At 37.3% G+C, this 14,765-nt stretch overlaps 1 protein-coding gene across 4 annotated transcripts in view; it reads right to left on the reverse strand.

The window, feature by feature from the left end:
* The window catches only part of LOC115918114 (cell surface glycoprotein 1-like), a 51,992-nt gene that overhangs the window by 18,171 nt on the left and 19,056 nt on the right, over positions 1 to 14,765 (reverse strand). For 3 of the 4 annotated variants that reach the window (XM_030998717.1, XM_030998714.1, XM_030998716.1), the window contains exon 2: positions 5,958 to 6,134. In XM_030998717.1, coding sequence (XP_030854577.1) covers positions 5,958 to 6,134 — 177 coding nt within the window. Of the gene's footprint in view, positions 1 to 5,957; positions 6,135 to 14,418; positions 14,689 to 14,765 lie in introns of those variants that run through there. The other variant, XM_030998715.1, reaches the window with a different exon arrangement.

Genomic DNA, 14,765 nt, shown 5'->3' on the forward strand with positions numbered 1-14,765 from the left:
ATTGAAAATGCATTTAAAATTGTCTTTTATGTATTGGGAGAAACTTATCATTTGAAGTGAGATCAATAGACTATGTTTCTTTAGTGAAACAGAATTTGTTATCTTTTTCATTTCTAAATCCGCAAAGAGCTATTACATTATTTAAAACTTAAAGTTGAACTACAATTAGGAACACATCTGTTCTCAAATCTATGTTTGGGTCAAACTTACAAATGTTTACTCTTCCAAAATATCTCCAGCTGAAACCTAGTCTAATTAGAAGCAAATATCTCACTGAGCAGATATTCTGCATATCAGCATTAAGAAATAGTGTTGTCTTTAACTATAACTGAAAAACTTAATTCAATTAGGATGCGAGTAATGAACAAAGAAATCTGGAAACCGAGTCTGACTGTAAACAGCCTTGGGTGCAAATTATGCTCGCATACAATCACTGTTTTATCTAATTTGTTACACTCATGCAGAATCGCACACACACAGTAAAGTTGCCATCTCTGTCATTTTAGCCCATCCATCTACGCAGGAGCCTTGTCTACGGACTGAAGAGAGCAAATTAAAGGTTTACAACTCTCAAGCTGCTTTCTCCATATAAGGACGCCACCGAGGCTTAATGCTCAAGACTGGTGGCCTGTTTTTCCTTCTTACTTGCGATGTTATCTCTGCACCTTCTGTGCAGGAGAAAGGGTTGCCAGACGCACAGCCAGCGCAAGGCGGCGGCGGCAACAACACAAACCTCATGCATGTGTGTCAGACAAAAGCTGGCTTGTCTGAGCATGGTTGTCGGGGTGTAGTAAGAGTTCATCTGATTAGGGTTAGGTTGTGGCAAAGAGCCAGGCAAATCGTTCTACCAGCTGCCAGGTTAAAGTGAAACTTTCCTCTCCTCCTGCCTGCCAGGAGAGCTAGGATCGCTCGAGAGCCTTCTTGCTCAAGAGGATTGGACATGGTGTGTACGTCAGAGACGACAACTGGTCACGATGACATATCTTGGAATATGACTGACGCACTTTGGCTTAAATTCATGTCTCTTTCACAAGAGATGAATTTACTATGACACAAAAAAGTGCACATTTATGTTGGCAAATACATCACAATAAGGGTCAAATAAAAAGGTTAAAGGGCTAAGTCAAACAAAAGTTGTATTCCGTTGTTTGAAGATACTTCTTTTCCTTGCCAAGAATGGATGTAGGCCCCTAATGAGAAAGAATGATTTGGGGTACATATACATTTTCTTTATTAAGCAATGCTAAATAGATACAAACCATTTCTGTTCACAAAGCACATCTTTAAAAATGTTAATTGGTACTAACATCCCAAATCCCAATCTAATATCTATGAAATTTTGTGAAATAATCACCCCAAAATCTTCCAACATAAAAAAAACAGGATCAAATTATGACGTATTAATATCCCAAAATCCCGCTCAAGAAAGACTCCCTCTTTTGATCATGGGAAACAAGATGTTACATTGAAAAATAAAATCACACAACAAATAATCAAAAATGTTGGTCAAGTGAACATACTCAAGGCAAAATAACATTCAGGTACACATCGCATGTCTGAACAGTTCTATTAGCATCATGCCATCCAAGACTCATGAAAATTTAGATACCAAAATAATTGAAGTGTGTGTAAATGTTTTAGAGAGATGTCTCACGATATAAGAGTACTGGGAGCACTTCTGCCGAAACGTCGTCTTTCACCCCATATCTCTCGCATCACTGGTAGTTGCTAGGCAACCAAGGAGTCGGGGAGGAGAGCCTGTGAATAGATTTCATATCTTAGTGAAATAAGCACTCCTTGAATGCCAAACATTCCAACCTATAATATCTCTCTGTTGTGTCACTTCCACATAGTCACAAGACCAATTATTGGGTCACCTTCACTCATGCCGATGTAATACGTCTCAAAACTGGCAGCAGCAAGGTAAATACCTTTTTTGTGTGTGAAAGGGGGTTAAAACAATAGCAATATGCAACAATGGCTTCTGTGCATACCATGTGCATTATATCATACAAAAATACAAAATATGCTAAACTCATGTATTTTTTTCTTGTTTGGAGGAGAGGGAAGGGGGAGGGGGAGTGGGGGTTGCATTGTATCTCGTCATATGTGAATGAGGCTTTTCCCTTCCAAATAGCTTTATTTGTCAGAGAATACAACTGCCAGACCCCTGCTGTGGAAATTGTTGTGAGTTCATGCTGTGAGCCCCCCATGCATCTTACCAGAGGCCATAGAACGATCACGGTTTGACACGCTTTCTAACAGCTAGGGAGAATGGGTTAATTTGTACCAATAATGTCTAGATTTTCTTTCAAGTTTCATTTTGCTGGAAAATATTGATTGCATGTGACAAAAAGTGTTTTGTGCAATGATACTGGGTTGTGGTAAACCAAATATGCAACAGAAATAATAAAGAGATTTATTTGAATGGGTGCCAATGCCATATTCTCTTGATTCCTACCTTTGTATTACTATTAGGCCTATATATATACATGTATGTATCAAGTAAATAATAACAAAATAAGTTTATATTTATTTAGAACAGACAAATATGGAAGAGAAATTATAATCTGAACCACTGCATTATTTCCTCATATCTTCATATTTATTTCCTGTTGATTCTACGTGTAGTTTCACTTTTGCAAATGTTTATCAATAGTAAGTGGTACAGGAAGTATAACAAGATACACAGCTACAAATCACAAATGACAATGTTTGTTTTATTTGAAGAAACTGTTTGTGACAAGGTCTAAAATGGGATATTGATTGGGTGTACCAGTTAATCATAATATCGTGCCTGGTTAAGAAAATATGGAACAAATATTTTTGAAGTGCTAAAAGATTGATTTTTCTTTTCAGTATAATGAGAGAGACTGTTCATCTGACAGTGCATCTGACCTCACGTTTATAAATACCGTTAGTGAAACAGATTCACACTGTCCCAGACACAAATGAAGTGTGAAATATCTAGAGATTCTTGGTAGAAAAGTACATGCATATCACAGTGATGGGAAAAGGAAATGGATGATTGTTGAATACCGTCGATTGCCATTTCTAATGTGGTAGGAAAGAAGATGATTTTTTTCCCTTTGAAGGGACTTCGTAACACTGTTAAGATAAGAGAAAATGATGCTAAGGTAGTGACTTCAATGCTAGATGTACAATTAAAGATAATCTGAAAGTTTGAGTGAAAACGGACCATTATTACCGATAGAAATTGGGAAAAACTGATCTGATCGATCCTTAATTCTCCCAACCATATTATTATAATTTAATTACATTTTAGCTGAATGTAAATCGTCACTAAGCATCAAATTAGTTCTATATACCATTCCAGACATTTAAGTGTTGAAAAAAAAAGATTTAAGCCTGTTTTTTGTCTTATTTTCATGAAAAAATGGTTGGAAAAATTCAAAAATGGTTGGGAGAATTTACTGTCAATCGCTGTTGGAGGGTGTTGACCAGTGTTGCCTTCTTAGACCATTAATATCTTTGTGATATGAGAATTTTTTCAGGATTTTTTCCATGCTAGAGGGTAGGTACAGTAGAAGGTAGATAATAAGTAACATTTCATACCAAAATTATGCAATTTGTTAATCAACCTTCAACAATGTTACCGAGTGAGTCCGAGTCACTTTACTATCTAAATGTCATTTTCTATGATATCTCGTTTTCATTCTCTGGTGCTCCCTACTTCCTTGGCCTTTTGATGATAAACTTTTACTAGACGGTCTAGACCTAAATATGATGCTTGATAAGCATAATGTACAGACAAGGAATAGGATACTAGGATATACCATGATTTCAAAAAAGATTCCTTTATTAATAGATATCTTGAATTGATCAATACACAGATGACATACAATGGTAATCAATTAATGGATAATTAAGGAAATCCCAAACGGCCCCTGAAGTTCACTCATTTTCTCTAATCCTCCAAACAGACTGGCATTTCATAAAAATTAAAACTTTAATTTATTAGGTCATTTAAAGGTACAGATGGTATGGGGAATAACGTTTTTAATGACATTCATCATCATTATCATTTATTAATGTCAGTATTTTCCCTCTCTTGAGGGGTTACTGACTTTCGCGCCATGATGACACTCCCTCAATGTCCATAAAGTCATTGCTGATGAAGATGATATTTTGTGATCATAATAATGTAATATTAAGAGTGATGACAGTTAAATTGATCAAAAATAGTAGTGGTGTCAACTTTAATATTTCAATAACTCAGCTCATCATAAGAAATTTCATGAGAGAAGAGAGATTCATGTGCAATAATGAAAGCTGGCATTGCAAACTCATGTCAACCTCATTACAATGTAGGAGAACGACAACAGTCGTGATGGAGCAAGGCTGTTCTCAAATTCTTCTCCAACACCGTCATGATGACTCACATGACTTTCTCGCTAATGGTAGAATGAATGGGAGCATGGTCATCGACTCATCATGCGGGGAAAAACATCCTCCATGTGCGGCGGTGGAGTTTGCTGACTGGTCAGATTACCCAGAGTGCCTTTCGCATGTCTCAGCATCTAACTCATTCACCACATCGATACATTAATATTTGGGGAGAACGCAATGTTGCTTTAATGACATCCAATGCTGCTAAGGCAAATTTCCAGGGAGTCGAGCGGAAATGAGTGATTGCTCCGTGAGTCAACCCAGTTCCAACCCAGACGATATCAATGTTAAGACCTCAGAGTTCAACATCACTTTATAATCCTTACTTAGGGCTCTGACGCAACAAAGTATTAGCTGTATGACCATATTAGCCTCACGAGGCTCATGCCTATGTAATTACAGATTACTTCACTACATGAATGCGATTTCTAAGTTTGGTATCTACGTGCGATTCCGCACGCCTTTCCTACGCGATAGGGATGACAGGAATTAAAAGTTGGCTTTGGAGAATCTTGTGTCCTGCCACAAATTACATCCTGTATTCCTGCATAGACTGATTAGAAACTTGTCAAACATCATCACCTCCTACACTACAATTCATACATCGTCTGCTCCCGCAGCCAGCGTGGCTTTAAAGGGAGATGGCAGTCAGTTTCCACGTGCAGTAGGTCATAATTAGCTGACACCAGACTTGGTGGAAATACCATTAAATGGGTGAGCAAGTCTCACACACAGCAAACCTGTAGTCCCATCAAGAAATACCCCCTAGTCTCTCGGAGAGTCTTTGGGTGAGGGAAATATTAGATAATGACTTTCCCTTGTGAAGGCGATTGGTGGAAAAAACTAAGAGAATTACATAAAACTTGTTGGTCATAAAACAGTAGGCTAATCATGGTGATTGCCAACACCTATTATTTGGTTAACACTCAAATGGTGTCAAATTTTCCATGAGAGCCCACTACCAAGCATCACATCCTTCAACCTATAGTTATCACCCTTTAGACTCTCAAGAACATCATCATATTAAAAGACTCAACAAATATTACCCCTTGTATCTTATGAACAGACATCTGTCCTGTTCTACCAATGGTGGTGATATCAGAGAAGGAGGAGGAAGCTTATTCTTAATTTTGGGAGCAGCAAACCGGAGGGGAAAACCCAGATTTGTGGGCAAGTCTAATGTATTTTGCCGCATAGTACAGACTACATCAAAGATCATGATTTTATTAGATCAGAGCTGACCAAACATCAAAGAGAAAGAGATAATCTTTCTATTCAGGTTCAGTAGTTCACGGTACTTGATAGTGTATGGGGAAAAAATGACTGAATACCGAAAACCAAGAAACTTCTGTGGCTTGAAACTGATTTTCATAGCAAAATTATTCACAACAAATTTTAAAAATTCAAATTAGTGTCAATTGTAATTTTGCAGCATGAAACTGTCAGGAATTTGAAACACTTACAGAATTCATGAAAATGTTATTCTTATGAACACTTCTTTTATGGTAACTTGGACTTGTCTTGTAGTCTATAAAATTTCAACTCACCTGGGCTGGTTTGTCGTCTTGGCTGGCTGCTTCCGGGGCTGCTGCGTTAGACTCACCCCCAGCTTCTTGTGGGGCAGGGCTGGCCGCTGCTGCTGCAGCTGCCGCTGGCTCAGCTGGGCTCTCTGCCGGTTTACTTTCTTCTCCAACCTTGGTTTGGACTTCTTCTGCCTTTCCACCCTACAAAAATAGCAATAAAAAGGATGGAAAATATATGAAATTGCATAGTAAAGTTGAAAAAAATAAACATACAAAATCAAACAAACATTGATATTTTGAGGTTTAAGGGTTTAAGGGTACAAGGATGTGAGAGCTCTTAATAGTCAAGAGGTTGATATTTCAGATCGCTGCCCAGTGCTTAATCTTGAGTATGCCCTTGGGGAAGGCATTTCAACTTCAGTTGTGGGTTAAATATGTAAACTATTTTGATATTGCATCTAATAAGTACAATGTACCTATTTTGTGAAGAAATTCTGGAGTTGGGGTCTTGCATATCAGTTCAGAGATTTATTTCAAACTTCGTCACATCTCTAATCAGGTGATGATGGTAGTCCCATCCAGGAATACAAACCCTCACGAAATTTACGGTCATCTTCACAGTTAAACCTCATATCTACTTCTGTGTCAACTCTTTCTTATGGTAATCGCTCTATTTGCAAAGCTTCTGCTGAACTTTGGAACAGACTACCTTTAAATGTCAAAAACTGTCAAACTGTTAACCTATTCAAAACTAGTCTTAAGACACATTTATTCAAAATTGCGTTCGATAATTAATTAACTCTGTTCACTTTGATGTGTATTCCATATGTATCGTAATTTGTGGGTTTATTTGCTCTTTTTAGTTTTGTTTAATATGTAATTGTATATCAGTCTATTTTGTGTGTTATAGTGCTTAGAGACTTCAGTGGTAAGCGCTTTATAAGTAACGTTTTTATTATTATTATTATCTACAGGTTAAAATCAAATTCAGATAATGGAGTAGTTTCTTTTTCAATTTGGTTTAATTTTACTAAACCCACTTCCTGATTGTGAGTTTCCCTCATGTTTTATCTTTAAGATACTAGGATTGATTATAACAAACTTTTTTATGAAACCAGTTTTATACCAACCAGTTGACCTTTGTATTTATTTATCGACTATTTCAGACCATACATGAAGGATTCAGGAAGAGGTAAACGGAAAATGTTATATATTGACTGTGGCATTTATCATCCCTCTTCCTACTCCATTCAAAGATCAAATATCAAACTTTATGAGGCACAGCCAACATAATTCATATCTGTATATATACACATCTAATAGTTGTAAGAATGATATCAATCATAATGATATTCATTACTCACTGGAGTAACCCCATCCTTTAAAAAAAAAAAGGCCTAAAACCAAAGACCAATTTATCCAATCATTCACAATCGTGGCTCTGTTGAAATACATAGTCTGTTTACTATAAGAAGTAGAAAGTCTTGAGTCCACAGTTTTACTTTGGAAAGTCATCCAGAATGTTGAATATAATTTGAATAAATAGTCTCAGAAGCAGAAAGACTTAAGTCCATATATTACTAAAGTTAAAAGGCATTCAGGAATCAGGATTCTAATTTTAATATAATACATAATCTCAGAATTAGAAAGACTCAAGTCCAATTACTTCATTGTAAAGTTATTCAGGATACCGGTTCTATTTCACACATAATAGTGAATGAAATACATAATCTGCATAAGGAGCATGAAGAGTCGAGTCCACAGATACATTGTGCAATCACAGATCACTATCTGAAATCATTATAAAAGCATCATCATGGGGTCATCACATAACACACACAAGTCTGCTGGCTTGCAATTAAGACTGACATGGGGCTACTAGAAAGGAGAACAGCATCTCATGTAATTGAAACCTATTAATACCAGCAATTTAGTCAATAAGCTATCCCACCACTGCAACTGATTGTCATGCTGTGAGTATAGGGTTTCACATCCACAGTCTATTCTCCTTCAATGAACGCTCAATCTGAAGATATTCATGTAGGCCTATGAATGAGGTGTAGCAAGTGATGAGGTCAGACATTAATGGGCAGTGTCATGTGTTGTAATCAAAGTAATATAGCTCTGACACACTAATCAAGAAGGTAATGATGTGACGCAAATTGGTTTATAATTTGACTCGATTTCCAGGTTATAGATAGGCCTACATGTAGTTCATTCAAGCTTCCACACTATCTCTTTTCACAGATGGTTCAAAATGAAAATGTTAGGGTCTGTGGGCGTAGGGCCCCTGTTGAATTTGATTGGGTTTTTTTTTTTTTGGGGGGGGGGGTTCAAATATGTATGAGCCCCATGCTTGTTAGTGACATCCTCTGCTAACATAGAGTAATATATCTTAGCAAGTGAGGCTAGTTTTGTGCCAAATTCTAGTTTCTAGTAATAAATAACAATAACTTTGATTTCTATATGGCTTGATCAATGGAACAGCCCCTCCCTCCCCTCTTAATAAAACAGTCAAATACAGCATGTCATCAGCTGCCCCCGTAATAAGGCCATAAGATTTTCTCTGGGAGAAAAGGCCTTCTCACAGGCAGCAAACTGTATGAATAAGCCCTTTGCGGGTTAACAATAACATCACATTGCTGACTTCAGTTGCATAATCAAATTGAGAATGTCCGTCCTTCAAAAATACAATTGTTAGTTATCTTTGAAGGCAATTGGCAAATGTAGGTCAGGTTTTCTATATATCTTGAATTCTATTTAAAGGTCTATCAGGTTCTACATGCTTCCACCAAATGTGAAAGATAATGGTTCCAAGTGATTATCGGAAAATCCTGTTTCCTTTTCCCCTTCCATGCAGGTGGCTGGCCTTCATGGCCTACAATGTAAAAGTAATTATAGGCTCTATAATCTTGTCGATAAGGGAGAGGAAGCCTTCAGTACCGTTAAACCAAGAACACTGGCCACATGAAACTTTTTGTGGTTATTAATAAGGTTAAACAGCCCAGACACCATTCAATATGAAATTCAACTTACTTGTCTATAATTTCTAAATTAAGGGAAAAAAAACATGCTCATCATAGGAACAAGTGCTTTGCATTTCCACATTTAATCAGATTGAAAAAGCTTTTTGAACTTACACTGAACCAACTACATTACTACAATACATCCATCTCTCCTTATGCCATCAGATATATATTCAGAGCGACTATGGTTGGAACACACGATTCCAATCTATTATCTATCTCAGTCACTTTCAGGACTCTTCCACTCAAGATCAGATGTGAGGTGAGCTTGGTGGAAGGGCCCCTTCAATCAAAGTCAAACACACACAGGTTTATCATTATACTTGGCCCTATTCACACTGCATGCAGAGTACCGCCTTACAAACTTCCGCAGGAAATAATAATGTGTAAATCAGTGGCAAGAGGAAAGTTTGTAAGGATATTAAACATAGCCACATGTAGCAATAGCCTAACATGAACCCACTATGTTGTGTGTTGTAAAATACTGAAATATGAAATGAGTAACGGTTATCTCATTTTATTATTATCATTATACTAAGCCCTGTTTACACTGGACACTGTGAACTGTCTTTTGAACTTCCGCAGTAAATTATAACATGTAAATGAGTGGCAAGAGGCAATTTCGTAGGAGTAAAAGAAAACATAGCCACATGTGTATGTAGTAATTACCCTATTTAAACATGTACCCACTATTTTGTGTGATATGAAATACTAAAACATAAAATGCTTTACAGCTACCTTATTATAATTTAAACACGGTCACAAAGATTTTAAAGAAATCAACTCAAGGGCAACTTCATAACATTATTGTATTGCCTCTCAAATGTGTTTGAACTGTTCGTCAATTTTAAAAGGTGACGCACAAAGTTTTTTAAATTCGCCTTCGGAAAATTTCTTCACAGACTTATGATCATGTTTTTACATAAATTCTTCTCTCTTTTCTAAGGGGGGGGGGGGGGGAGGGGGTAGGGGGTAGGGGGGAAAGAGGAGAGGGGGGTTAAGGTTTTCTGTCTCAGTTCTAAATGGGGCGCTACACTGTACGTTGATAGCCACCATGGATCATACACTGATCTCCGAGTAATGAGCTGTCTCATCTGTTCATTCTTACAAGACTGTTTCTGGTCATTAGGCCAGTCTAAGATTCCACGACCTGGGTAGTCACACCCATCAAAATGTGATGACAGCAGTGGTCAAGTAAAATAGAGACCCTATGGCATTTGGCAATTAGTTGCAATAAGTAGTGTTTTCTGTCATTATTGTAGATGTTCAATTCCCCATAATGAGGTTCATCCAAAGTGACTACCGAGGTATGTTCATATTAAATGCCTGTCTTAAACTCCACTACCTGGACTTTCACACATATCATAATGTTAGGGTAGTAGTGACTGACAAATGAGGAATATAAATATGAAATTGAAGATATTCAATCCCAACACTCTTTATACTTGCTTTTTAAGTTTGTGTCATTATGGTGTTACAACAAGATTTCTTATTCATGCCTATGAACATCAAAGTCCCTTCATCAATATCAGAATTCTTCAGGCTTCTGTTAACTGACATTTAGGTTTCTATAGTGAGTATGTGTTTCAAAATGTAAGACATTTTGTAACTCCATGAGGTACATGTAACTTGTATGAAATATGCATGGATCACATGTAGCTTACCGTACTATGTTGAGATCCAGGAGTAATGTAAACATACCAAATCATTATATTATCTGACTTTCTAATTTCTACCAGTCAAGTGTACCGGGGCACAAATAATTTTTTGAGAGAAAGTGAGAAGGGTATTAACCCTGTGTGAAATAGTATGACTTTAATAATTAATGCCCATATGGCTCTCAACAGATGATCTTTAGCTGCATTCATGTGTAAGTCTCAAGCCAAGATTCCATCCTCTCCATCAACTTCATCCACAAAAGATCAGAGTTCATTGACACCGTGGGTAGCTGTCATTAACTGGTGAGGGGTCTAGACTTGATGAGCACAAGTCACAGATACTATTCAAGTTCAACTATACATGTGCATGTATGTCCTCTCACACTCTCTCTCTCTCTCTCTCTCTCTCTCTCTCTCTCTCTCTCTCTCTCTCTCGAACTCTCTATCTTCTGTCTTACTCTCCCCTCCCCCTTCTTTTTCTCTCTCCCCTCCCCCTTCCCTTTCTCTCTCTCCCCTCTCCCGCTCTATTTTCAGCTTTTATCTCTATCATGATATCTACCCCTCCCCCTTGTCTTTTTCTCTCTCTCTCTCTCTCTCTCTCTCTCCTCCATAAATATATCCATATTACTTATCTCTCTTAACTCTGCTCTTTTTCTTCTTAAAAACAAAACGTTTGTCTATCCTTTCTCCCTCCCCCCTGCCTCCCCCTCCCTCTCTCTCTCTCTCTCTCTCTTTCCAGTTTAGATCATTCTGTAATAGTCATCAACCACAGATGTAGACCTAATGCCATATCATCAGTTTTTACAATTGAGAGACAGCAATCAATACTTCCTCATAATCCCAATTAAATCCATTATGTATTATGTATTATGTAACCACCAATAACCCTCTATACTAAAGTCATTTTAAAAGAAAGTAAGTATAACCTTAGAAACAGGGAATGTACTATACCTAAACCAAACACTAATTTTCTAAGAAGCAGCACTCTTTATATCGCCTCTCGGCTATTCAATCACCTACCCCAGTGCACCAGAAAAGAAACTCGGCTTTCAAACTTTATAAAGGTGATCGATGGTATTTTACCCCCTACGTTCTGATTGTTATTGTCTATTTTTGTCTCTGTCTCTCTCCCTCTCTCTCTTTCTATCTTGTCATATCTCTCTCTCTCTTTCGCTCTCTTTCGCTCTCTCGCTCTCTCACTCAATCTATCTTTGATGATTTGTTTTATGATAAGGAGCTTGTGATTTGACTAAATTGTATTGTTCCTCAAATTTCTGATATTTAAAATACTAAGTGTGATTTTTATTAAGAGTTATTTACACATTTGTATTCTTGTTACTAAGAGGTTTTTTAAACACATTTTGTACAATTAAGCACTATCAACATCATATGAAAAGAAATCTAAGACTTGCTAGCTAACATAAGGAAAGGCATTCTTTCAAATTGCCAAAATCAATTTCCCAATGAAAGAGGCCTATGTCCCTTTTGCAGCCAACCTCAAATTCTGTAGAACTTTGCAGGAATTATGAATATGTCATGTATGTCCTATCTGTGAAATTTAAACGTTAGCAGTGTCCTCATATTCAAATTATGCAAGGAAACCTGTTTACTTGCTAGACTTCACTGTCAGACACTACTGAGTAACTGACTGGCCTTTTTTCTTCTTTGGTAATAACATACATGAAAAGAGTTGTAAAAGGTACATGAGCATTTGTCTACATCAATAACCCACTTCTTGTGATGGCCAAGATTAAACTGATTGAATCTTTGCGCAGCGTAAAACGTATGATCATTCGGTACAATTGTCTGAAAATCAAGACTATTACTTTTGGGCTCTATAGCCCTAAAGTCGATTTGACAACTGATAGTAGTTATTTTCCCACTTGAAGACATTTTCAAGCCCCACCTTTTTTAGGGATGTTCTAAATTAGTATTATCTTTCAAATGCAGTTGGAATTTAACTTTTTCATTTTTTTTGGCCTGCAAATGGGACATAGTACCTTTAAACACTGTATTTATCAAATATTTAAAGTGACAAGCACAGATGTACACATCTCTTTTTGCAATATTGTTTGGAGAAAGAAATTGTGTTCACTGTGCTTGTCACTTTAAATATTTGATAAATACAGTTTTTAAAGGCCTCTTCCATTGGGTCCTTGTGGAAAGTACACACTCTTTCTCTCTCTATTAATGAAATTTATGAAATTTAATCCAAGTAAATGAGAGCTACATGTATCAATAGTATAGAGTTTAGATCTTGAGATATATCGATCTTGGAAGGGTAGAGTATAATTTGACCCATGTTCCACCTTCTGATATTAGAAGGGAAAAAAAAATCAAAATATTATTCCATAGTGCTTCATCACAGAGTCTATTTAAGCTGATGATGGAAAATATGTCTTAGATCAAGAACGAAGGTATCACAAAAATCCCAAGATCACCCCATCGCTAACGAGTGAACGATGCAATCCCTGGGAAAGGATGAAACAATGAGTTCTGTATGCTCGCAACACAGATCCGTCGCACGCCGATACATTGCATTCCATCACAGAACACATTTGTTTCTCACATTAGTAATTGGTCTACATCATCGATGAAGAACCAGGTACACTGTCAAGGGTACTTGTGAATGTCAGCCGGATAAACAAGCTCTTCAGTCTCAAGTGATGAATGAGCCACTGGGAATTGAAGATCATCCAGCTGCTCTCAGAGCTAATTTGCCAGAGAAGCGAGACAATGTCGGCATTATACGTTTGCAAGCATGATGTTTGTTGGGATTTTTCATGAATTGGAGTATAGTATACTGGTACTAAGCATCATGCAATAATAGTAATGCATGGTATTTTGGCTAGGAATTAGGATTAGGAATAGATTTAGGATTAGTATCAAGTTTAGGATAAGGGTAGGGGTTAGTAATAAGTTTAGGGTAAAGGTTAAGTTCAGGATATGACAAGGGTAAAGAGTTAGGGTTAAAGAAAGGGTTAAGGAAATGGTGAGGCTTAGGTTTAGTTTGAAGTTAGGGTTAGGTTCAAGATCTCATCCAAACAGATGAAACAGTGTGTAAAGGTGCTAACAGAAATAGTCTTTGGCACAGGACCAATGTTTATACGCAGGACGAACCCGGGGGGGGGGGGGGGGGGATGGGGGGGGGGGGGGTAATGCGTGAACGTACTACAGTGACATTTCCAAATAAATGCAGTAAATGATATGCATATCAATTACACTAGGAGTGCAAAATAAAAACAAATATTTAGATGAGGTCAAGTACCAGAGGTGAGATTAGATGGAATAAATCATTAATATCTTTTGAGTACGAGGTGGAGGATAAACACCTGGCTCTTGAGTTATTTATCATTGATCTGATAAGCCATAGACATATAGGTAGGAAATGACTGTGATACAATTCTCATCTCATAACAGGGCAAAGAGCTACATCCTTCTGACAATACAAAATCAATGGATACACAAAAGTTTTTCAGAACAGAGAAATTAAATTAGATTGCAAGCTATTGTTTGACCTAGAAATGGGCGACAAAAGTTTAATAAAAGAGGGAACCTACTGTACATTACATTCTAGCCGTTATAACAATAACAACCAAGATCCCCAAAGCCCCCAATCATAACCCTTTAAGTTTATTATGACACTTTGAACTTCATACTATCAGTTTACTAATGAAACCTTCACCACACAACCCATGAAATCACCAAATTCATTCAGACGGAACAAATGGAAATGTTTCAAACTTGTGTAGAAAGTTCCCAAAACTTTGGACTTTCTCCAAGGAAGAAAATTAAACTTACTTCTAGGAGTTTGATCTTTTCCTGCAAGTTTGTATCCACACCATCAAGCCTCCTGTTGAGTGCCGCGATGGCAGCCCAGAGAGCATTCAGGGCATCTTGTAAAGAATACCCGCTTTCGGCAGCCATGATTGTTGCCTTTTATGTTATACAACGCAAAGCCTCAAGTTTAAAATAGAGCGACGACGGCTCAACAAGGTACACAAATGAGTGAGAAAAGAATGTGGAGGACTTGTGATACCAGCTCGTGATTGGCAAACGTAAAGATATGGCCAAGTGATCGCTGAATGCCAGGGCCTGGTTATCTACGATTGACTAACAGGCTGTGGCAGCGGCGCAGCTCCCAATTA

This window comes from Strongylocentrotus purpuratus, unplaced genomic scaffold (assembly GCF_000002235.5).
Source record: "Strongylocentrotus purpuratus isolate Spur 01 unplaced genomic scaffold, Spur_5.0 spur5_scaffold_5, whole genome shotgun sequence".
Lineage (NCBI taxonomy): Eukaryota > Metazoa > Echinodermata > Echinoidea > Camarodonta > Strongylocentrotidae > Strongylocentrotus > Strongylocentrotus purpuratus.